Genomic DNA, 10,337 nt, shown 5'->3' with positions numbered 1-10,337 from the left:
CTGGCTGTTTTGGCAGTTCTAGAAGTTCTGGTTATTCCCGGTAGTTCTGGCAGTTCCGGTTGTTCCCGGCAATTCCGGCAATTCCGACAGTTCCTGACTTTTCCAGCAGTCCCGATAGTTCCGGCTTTTCCGGCTTTTCTAGCAGTTCCAACTTTTTTGGCATTTCCAGCTTTTCTGGCAGTTCCGGCTTTCCAGCTTCTGGATCAGGGCAATGTTATTGCTTAGGATCTCTCTTCCTACTAAAACCCAAAGACAAGAAGAGAGAGGAAGAGATCCCAAGTGTGTTGAAATGACTTGAAGGCCACCTCTATTTATACTAAGATGTTGAGCACATGTGGGGTTTATTTGGTCGCTGACCGACCTTGACGAATTGTCTTATAACGCAAATAAATTCATAACTCCATGAATACTTATCGGAATCGGATGATTTTTAGATCAATCCTACACCTCTCGATGAGAAGGATCCAAGAAAAATATCAGCGGCCATAAATAAGATGACCCTCATGGAGCTTGGCCCTAGTTGCCAATTTTAACAATATCAATTATAAACACTCTAGAACATTCCTAAGGTTAGAATTTTATTTTATTTTTGGGGTAAACAATGGTCTCAACTTATAGGTTTAAATAATACTATAATCCTCAATATAGTTTTGAGGGAATACTTTATTTTATTTTTGGGGTAACAGTGGTCTCAACTTATAAGTCCTTATAATACCATAATCCTCAATACATTTTTGAGGGAATATTCTAATAATTCATTATGTTAGGCGATGAGCTCAATACATCTCCAACAATACTTAGAAAAACACTGTCAAAAATGATAAATTGGCAAAGAAATTCAAGCTTTTTCTTATAATCTGGTACAAAAGTAAGCTTATAGGATTACATTAGTCCTTGAAGAATTCTAGTATTAAGTCCATCAAGTTTTTCTCACTAAATTTTTTGTTCTTTTATCATGAGAACTTTAAATGGACAAATCTAAACATTTTACTTTTTTTACTCTTTATAACAACTATCATCAGAATCAATGAAATTGTTGATGAAATTGCATTTTTAAATGTATAAATAAATTCAATACCTTGAAAACCCCTGTTACACCTGAAATATACAATTTCAAATGCAATTCCAACAAATATTTTAAACTTTTGGCCGAACTTTAAACAAAACTGGTCAAAAGAATATTTGTAAAAAGATTCAAAAAGAAATATGTTTAGAGTCTAGACCACTGCCTTTTAAATCATAAACAAATCTTGGCAATTATTTTTAATTTCAAATCCATTTTTCTCAATCTTTTATGCTAATACATCGACAGATAGAGTTACAATTTGGGTTAGGTATTAAGTTTCTCTGTGTTGGCGTCAAAATCAAATAAAAATATACTTCTCCATCCTCAATTTGTAGAGAGGAAAAAGAAAATCCAAAAAGACCTTTCTTCAACAAATTGGACAAAAATCTACCATGTAATATACACTGATCTATTCGGCAGGTCATTTATCACATATAAATAAGTTATATTCCAGTTCAAGTTTAAACTAATGGATTTTTATTATTCACCCTCTCTTTTGATTTTGGATTGGATTTACATGTGAGACATGGTTTAGAACATGACACATCCCACAACACACAGTTCTCATAGGCCGTTAGTACAGACCCCAAGCCATAATGAACACCTCAACCTCATTAGCACAGAGTTACGATTGAGCAATGAGCCCATGCTGCTAAGAAATCAAAATAAAATCAGACTCTCAAATCTACCCATGGCTGACAGAACAGGCCGCATTATTCCTCTTGTTCCTCAGCACCTGCATCATCCATCTCTTCGTCATTTACCTCATCTGCTTCAGCATTTTCTTCTTCTTCCTCAGGCTTTTCTGGTGGAGGTGGCAAAGTATTCCTCACTGTTTCAAGAAGTTCATCAACAACTGAGCTTGGCATTCTCTCTTCACAGTCTTCTATTATCTGATTCATAAAGAATTAGAATCGAATTACGAAATCAGAATATCCGACTACCCCAAAACTCAAATATCTTAAAACCTGATCACTAAATTGATATAAGAGACGATGTATAAGAACACCACCAGATGGACTTCAACAGCTGTTGAAGGCCTGAGATTCAGAACTTGAAGCCTTTCTGCTTTCGTAAGTGAAAACTTTTCAACTTTCAGCAAAACGTCTTGCACACTCTCCAGAGTTTGGTTGCATGCTGCAGATTGTACCAGGTAGTCAAAAACCTGTATTAAAAGGAAAAACACAATAATGGTGGTTATCTTTCATTATGTACCTTAACAACCCAAGGAACGTAAAAACATTAGAATGAATTTATATAAATAACTGACGAGTTCAAGATTACAAAGAATTAATTACCTTGCATTCGGAGTGAGTTGCAGAGCCAAATGAGCCGAGGGGATCTTGGGTAGCTCCCCTGGACCTTAATAGCTCAATCAATTCAAAATTTGATAATAGCCCTGAATTAGCATCCTTTCTGACATAAGTAAATACAAAGCAAATTAGGTACACGTCGTGCATTCTGGCAAATAAAATATAATATGATGGCTTAGCGTGTACTCTTTGAAGGGATGACAAATGCATCCATTTAAGTAAAATAAATAACGATGTTCTGTGTGAATGTGTATTTGTTTTTTAGTACATTAGCATAGATCTATTTTAAATCTGGATCTACTAAGAGCCGAGAGGATCAAATCTTTTTTCACTTTAAAAGAGGTTTGCGTCTCAAGGGATTTGATCCCTCTTGGTGCTTGGTAGATATGGAGTTAAGATGGATCTAGGCTGGTTGGGATCCCATTGGTGTTCTTTTAAATAGACTTTATTCCACATGAATACCATGGGTTTTCATAAACCTGGAGCTCAAAAACGATCCGTAACTTATTATTTTTAGTTAAACCACCCAGGGTAAATTGACTTACCTCAATTTTATTTTCGTTATTAATTTATTTTTTTCATTTGATTTATTTTATTTATCTTTATGTAATTTGAATTTTATTTTTTCACTTTATTTTATTTTTATTTTTATGTAATTTGACAGAGTAAAGATGTTTACCGGACAGGACATTACAACATCTTTTCCCCACCCACTTTGCCATTCATAAAAAAAAATTAAGGCAACTTTTCTTGTTGAAACTAATTTACTTAGGTAGTCATTTGAACAGAAAATCTTACATTTTCATAACGTACGGAGATGCAATCCTTAATAGACTGCAAAAAGAATTATGATGAACAGAAATTACAATATCAGAAGGCGGGGAGTTGATGGCATCCCCAGTCTGAATGAAATCTCCAGCTGCTATTCTCCTTTCCCACCTGAATGAGAACAACTAAATGTTAAAAGCAAAGTGATATATTTTAATTCACAAGTCACATCCTAACAATTGCATTTGCATGTCCAATCTTTCCACCTTTCAGGCCATCTTCCTTTTATATTCTGCACATCTAACACACCTTACTTCAAAATTTAAATATAGTTACGCATTTAACGTTTTCTACTTGAACATGGACAATGAGCTCTCCAATGTGAATATATGACATGAAAACTTCTGAGAGACCCACACTCATAGCTGGACCCATGCACCTGGGCTACTTGTATGTTTATTTGACATAATGCCACAAACCCGAAAAAGATGTACCTGCTCTTGCTACCTAGATAAGATAACAAGAGAGCTTCAGAGCAGCTAAGTCCCTGCCAATGTTGGCATGGGAAGCAGTGAAGAAATCAATGTCTCCACTAAAATTTGTATACATTATGAAAGTAAGTTTCGAATGTGAAGTAGATAGGTGTTGTATCAATCAGTTTGGGATCTGGTTGATGTTCTTGGAGTTTGTGGAATTGAGCATGAATATTGGTACCTTTGTATAGAAAAATGTGTAACTAGGTTCGGTCTTTATAAGTGTGAAATGTATTCTTGTAAATTATAAAATGAAAAGAAATTATTATTGGAGCATGGGTTTTACGTTCAAGTTCTTTTATTTTATAGGTCAAGCACCCATTGAGTGCTTCTAGGGTTTGTCCTACGTCTAAGAGTCATTGTCATATATTGAAGACCCCAATGGGCACATTGTATCTTGTAAAGAAAAATTATTGTTGTCTTTAAAGTGTCGAAATTCCCTCCAAGATCAAGTCGGCCTAGACGCTGTCAAGTCAGCCTAAATGAAGAGCCACGTCTACCCTTGAGGAGGCCTATATAAAGACAGGAATTCGTCCTCCAAAGAATCACTCATTCTATGCGAAGAAGAGGACGAAGAAGAGGTCGAAGGAAGTCTAAGTGTTTGGGCTAGTTCTCTCTCCCACATGCAAGACAAAGCTAGGGTTTCTACGCAAGAGTCATCTCTGGCTCGATCTTGAAGGAGGAGAAGAAAGAAGTCAAGCGAAGGTCACTTAGGGTATATCTCTAGCCCTAAGTCTCAAGAAAAGGCAAGTGAAGGTCACTTAGGGTATATCTCTAGCCCTAAGTCTCAAGAAAAGGCAAGCGAAGGGAAGAAGAGGCTCTAAGAAGAAGATCGAAATCTTCTAGTGAGGTAGCAACAGTTGCCGGGCAATCAAAATTTCGAATCTGTAGTAGGAGATCGAAGTTCTTGCAGTGGGAGGCCGAGTTGATCTTAATCTTGGAGTGTATTTGTCTGAGTCACTAGGTCATGGTATTCGTCTATTGAAGGATCTATAAGAAGAGAAAAGATTTAAGGGTTTTCCCCTTTTGGCCATAGCTTGCAGCCTTTATACTGTGTCACTGTTCTTATTGTTTTTGTAGTTGTTTGATGTATCTAACATTATAATAACAAGGAACAAAGCTAATAAAGAAAGAGGAAACACAAACAGTTACCAAGTTAAAGAGAATTAACATATTTATTGCCTTTTGGAATTCTCGACATGGTTCCAGAGCTAAGGTTGGCAAAGGGCATCATGAAGGTCTCCTCTGCAATGAAGAAGTTCATCAAGAAGTGTTCCAAGATAGCAAGCCATCTCAAGGAAGGTATCAAGAAAGCATGGAATCTCTTATTTTCTTCAAAGAAGGTATCAATCAAGGAAAAGGATGAAGGTCTCTCCTTGGCTCTCTTCGGCACATTCCAAGATAAATACATTTGGGTAATTGATAGTGGTGCATCAAGACACATGACTAGCCATTCCAAACAATCGAAGACCTTATCAAAAGGAAAATCCACCTATTCAGTGGAGCTTAGATAACAAAAGCTATCCCGTAAAGGGTATTGGATTGACATCCATAAAGCTGGAGAATGGAAGCAACATCCACCTCAACAACATTCTATTTGTTCCAAGTTTGCATAAGAACTTACTTTCCATTTCAAGCTTAGAAGATAAGGGTGATAGAGTAGCTTTCATTGATGGAAGGGTTGTTGTATGGAGTAAAGACTCAAGTATAAAACAAGCTAAATTCATTGGCATTCGAGAAGGAAGACTCTACAGACTAATATCTCATGTGGCCCAAGCCCTAGTTCACATTGAAATTAGCCCGCGTGAACTCTGGCATAGAAGATTTGGTCATCTACATTTCATGATCCTTCCAACTCTAAGCTCCATAGTAGATGGAATACCTGAATTGAAGGAAGACCATGGAGTATGTAAGGGATGTGCATTGGGTAAAAACACCAAGAGACCATTTGGGAGCAGTGCTTCACAATCAAAAGAAACATTGGATCTCATTCACTTCGATGTATTTGGCCCTATGACTCCTAAATCACTTGGAGGTCATCTATATTATGTCACATTTATAGATGATCATTCAAGAAAGACCCGGGTTTATTTAATGAAAACCAAGGACGAAGTATTCACAAAATTTCAAGAATTCAAAGCTGAAGTGGAGAACCTTACAGAAAGAAGAATCAAGATACTAAGATCTGATAATGGAGGAGAATATACATCCAAAGATATTATAGCATTCTGTAAGGAGTATGGGATTAAGAGGGAGTTGATAGTCCCATTTAATCCCAAGCAAAATGGACTTGCAGAAAGGAAGAATAGATCCATTGAAGAAAGTGTAAAAGCAATGTTACATGATCAAGATCTACCTAAGTTTTTGTGGGGAGAAGCCACAAAGACAACTATTTATATTCAAAATCGAAGCCCCCACAAGTTCCTAGACAACAAAACTCCGAAGGAAGTGTTCACTGGAAATAAACCATATGTAGATCATCTCTAGATCTTTGGGTGTCCTGTATATATCCATATACCAAAGGACAAAATAAAGAAGTTGGATCCATCAGGCATGAAGGGAACATTTGTTGGGTATAGCAACTCATCGAAAGCCTATAGGATCTACATAAAAGAAGGACATCACATAGAAGTCAGTCGTGATGTCATATTTGATGAAATCATAGCATTCAAGAAATCAAAGGAACTTTCCATAGACTTTGATGATGAAGAAATTCTAGTATTTGAGGAAGAAGTTGACAAGGGAGAAGAAGAATCACACCATGGAGAAGAGGGTCCTAGTGAGCCTGTTTGAGCTGTGGTCATCCCTGAAACAAGGAAAAGACCTAATGCTTGAAATCTACACTACTTGATGCAGAAGGTCATGGGGCAGCAAAAGGATCATTTAGAGAAAGCAAGAAACCCAAGAGATATTCTGGGTATGTTGCATACATGACAAAACTAATAGAAGCAAAACCATCCACTTTTGAAGAGGTTGTAAATAATCAGGAATGGAAAGATGCCATGAATGAAGAGTATCAATCTATAATGAAAAATGGAGTCTGGGAGATCGTACCTAGGCCTGAAGAAAAATCTGTGGTTACTTCCAAGTGGATCTACAAGATCAAACATGCGGAAGATGGAAGTATAGATAAGTATAAAGCAAGATTTGTGGCTAGGGGCTTCTCTCAACTAGAAGGCATCGACTATGAAGAGACATTTGCTCCAACAACAAGATATACAACGATTCGATCATTAGTCTCTCTAGAAGCATCAATGGGATGGAACATCCACCAAATGGATGTCAAGACTGCTTTTCTGAATGGCACAATAGATGAAGAAGTCTATATAGAGCAACCCTTGGGATTCGAAGTTAAAGATAGGAAGGCATATGTTTGTAGATTGAAGAAAGCATTATATGGCCTCAAGCAAGCACCAAGGGCATGGTATGCTAGAATGGATGCATACCTGCAAAGAATAGGCTTCACAAAAAGTTTTGTTGATCTGAACCTTTATATTAAGGTTGTAGATGGAGAACCTGTAATCATTCTTCTGTATGTAGATGATCTTCTCTTAACAGGCGTAGAAGGTCAAATTGAAGAATGTAAGAAGCAACTAGCAGCAGAATTTGACATGAAGGATCTTGGGCTGATGCATTACTATTTGGGACTAGAATTCTGGCAAGGACCTGATGAAGTTTATTTGGGTCAAGGAAGTACATGATCAAGATGTTGAAGAGGTTTGACATGATGGATTGCAAACCTATGACCACTCCGATGATCACAAAATTGAAGAGATTAAGGAGTTCTAAATCAAGCCATATGGATCCTTCCAAGTATAGGAAACTTATTGGCTCATTGATGTACTCGGTGAATACTCGACCAGACATATGCTTTGTAGTAAACGTTTTCAGTCAATTCTAAGTGGAGCCAAAGTATGATCATTGAGTAGAAGCAAAATATATTCTGAGATATCTGCGAGGAACCATCCACTACTATTTGAAGTATGATAGAAGGAATGATGTCCAACTGATTGGATATACAGATTCCGACTGGGGAGGCAATGAGCAAGATGGAAGGAGCACTACAGGAGGATGTTTCAGTTTGGGATCTACCATGTTTCATGGATGAGCAGAAAGCAAGACATAGTTGCTTTGAGTAGTGTTGAGGTTGAATATGTTGCAACCTATGAAGTAAGCAGAGAAGTCGTATGGTTGAGGAAGCTGTTATCCGACTTGTTTGAAGGACCAATGAACCCTACAGTGATGCTTTGTGATAACACCAATTGTATACGTTTTTTTGAAGATCCAGTGTTTCATGGAAAGACAAAACATATAAACAACTAGTATCACTATATTCGAGAGCTAGTGCAAAATGGTGTGCTGCAGCGACAGTATATCTCCACTGATGAGCAGGTAGCTGACATATTGACAAATTCACTTCCAAACAAGAAGCTTGTGTACTTAAGAGACAAGCTTGGTTTGTTTGATGTATCCTCCCTGAGTGAGAGGGAGAAATAGACACTACATTCTTGTCTTCACTTGGGAAGAAAGAATGGAGGATTGGGTAACCATCTGGTATTCGATATTCTTGAGAATGTGGTAGGGTATTCAAGACAAGAGTAGTCGTAGACTGATATTCTTTGAGGACTAGCTATCCAAGATAAGAATAGTCCAAAGGAAGGTCATACTCGGTGAACACCCGGGTGGAGTATGTACCTTGAGAGACAATGATGATGGTGTCTATAAATCATTGGTCTCGCCAGCATTGTGCTCTGATCTTGTGGAGAGATAGAGTTGTTAGTCAAGGCCTTGCTATGTGACAATGCTGGTTAAATATGATGCTAGACAGATGGGTTACCAATCTGACTCTTTTTATGAGATCTCTTCAGATTGAGAATGACCATGTACCTCTTATGAATACCTCCCTAGTTAAGAGGGAGTGTTGAAAAATGTGTAACTAGGTTCAGTCTTCATAAGTATGAAATGTATTATTGTAAATTATAAAATGAAAAGAAATTATTATTGGAGCATGGGTTTCATGCTCAAGTTCTCTTATTTTATAGGTCAAGCACCCATTGAGTGCTTCTAGGGTTTGTCCTAGATTTAAGAGTCATTGTCATATATTGAAGACCCCAATGGGCACATTGTATCTTGTAAAGAAAAATTACTTTTTTGTCTTTAAAGTGTCAAAATGCCCTCCAACATCAAGTTGGCCTAGAAGCTATCAAGTCGGCCTAAATGAAGAGCCACATCTACCCTTGAAGAGGCCTATATAAAGAGAGGAACTCATCCTCCAAAGAATCACTCACTCATCACTCATTCTATGCGAAGAAGAGGACAAAGAAGAGGTCGAAGGAAGTCGAAGTGTTTGGGCTAGTTCTCTCTCCCACGTGCAAGACGAATCTAGGCTCTCTACGCAAGAGTCATCTCTGGTTCAATCTTGGAAGGAGGAGAAGAAAGAAGTCAAGCAAAGGTCACTTAGGGTATATCTCTAGCCCCAAGTCTCAAGGAAAGGAAAGCGAAGGGAAGAAGAGGCTCTAAGAAGAAGATCGAAGTCTTCTAGTGGGGTCGCAGCAGTTGCCGAGCGGTCAGAATTTCAGATTTGCAGTAGGAGGTCGAAGTTCTTGCAGTAGGAGGCTGAGTTGATCTTGATCTTGTAGGGAATTTGTTAAAATTGGCAACTAGGGCCAAACTCCATGCGGGTCATCTTATTTATGGAAACTGATATTTTTCTTCGATTCCTCTCTTCGCGAGGTGTAGGATTGAACTAAAGATCATCCGATTCCGACATGCATTTATGGAGATATGAATTTATTTATATTATTTGACAATTTGTCAAGGTCGGCCAGCAACCAAATTACCCCCAGCTCAACCTCAACGTTGCATTTAAATAGAGGAGACCTCAAGTCATTTGACACACACATCTCTTATGATCTCTCTCCACTTGTTTGGGTTTGGTGGAAAGAGAGGTCTTGAAGGAGACATAGCCGCAGTCACAAACGAGCCCTAGCTACAATCATGAAGGGAGACCTAACCGCAGTCTTCAAGGAGCTCTAGCCATAGTTGAAAAGGAAGCCCTAGCCGCAGTCAAAGGTAGCCCTAATCGCAGTCAAAAGAAGGCTTAGCCACAGCAAGAGAGGCCTAAGACGCAGTCAAGGGAGGCCTAAAGACGCAGTCAAGAGAAGCCAGATCCACATCAATTGAGGAGCCCTAATACGCAGCCAAGAAGAGACTCTAATCCGCAACAAAAGCAAGATCTAGCCACAGTCATCTAAGGTCATCTAGCCGCAATCAAGAGAGATTTAGACGCTATCAAGAAGAGGCCTTTCCACAAAAAAGGAGGCCCTAATCCGTAGCTAGAGGGAGGCCCTAATCCGCAGTTCAAGAAGAGGCCTAATACGCAGCTAAGGAGAGACCCTAAGCCACAGTAAAAGAAGACTCTTATACACAGCTAGAACGAGCCCTAATCCACAGCTAAGAGAAGTCATAAGTCAGAGTAAAAGAAGCCCTAGAAGCAGCGTGGATGCCATAGGTACAACGTGGGAAAGAGAGGTTGTTTGTGTGACTGTTTAGGCTGTTTGGGTGCCGCAGTTGTATTAGAGAGATAGGTCTATGTGTTCGGCTTGAAACTGCCCCAAAGGAGTAGCGTGGAGGTTAGCATCCCATTGGAGGACAGTC

At 38.5% G+C, this 10,337-nt stretch overlaps 1 protein-coding gene across 3 annotated transcripts in view; it reads right to left on the bottom strand.

The window, feature by feature from the left end:
- Positions 1 to 1,737: 1,737 nt before the first annotated feature.
- Positions 1,738 to 10,337, bottom strand: part of LOC149223587 (uncharacterized) — a 45,512-nt gene continuing 36,912 nt past the window's right edge. Inside the window, exons 2-5 of one of the 3 annotated variants that reach the window (XM_089383357.1) lie at positions 3,178 to 3,318; positions 2,365 to 2,428; positions 2,079 to 2,231; positions 1,738 to 1,959 (exon numbers count right to left, since the gene is read on the bottom strand). In XM_089383357.1, the coding sequence (XP_089239483.1) occupies positions 1,780 to 1,959; positions 2,079 to 2,231; positions 2,365 to 2,428; positions 3,178 to 3,185 (405 nt within the window). In that variant the 5' untranslated portion in view covers positions 3,186 to 3,318 and the 3' untranslated portion in view covers positions 1,738 to 1,779. Of the gene's footprint in view, positions 1,960 to 2,078; positions 2,232 to 2,364; positions 2,483 to 3,177; positions 3,319 to 10,337 lie in introns of all 3 variants that reach the window. The other 2 variants (XM_089383355.1, XM_089383356.1) reach the window with 2 other exon arrangements.

Source organism: Pinus tabuliformis, chromosome Q (genome assembly GCF_031772625.1).
Source record: "Pinus tabuliformis cultivar Carrire ecotype Pingquan chromosome Q, CPIR1, whole genome shotgun sequence".
Classification (NCBI taxonomy): domain Eukaryota; kingdom Viridiplantae; phylum Streptophyta; class Pinopsida; order Pinales; family Pinaceae; genus Pinus; species Pinus tabuliformis.
Note: the sequence above shows the minus strand (reverse complement) of the source record. Positions and strands in the feature narration are given on the sequence as shown.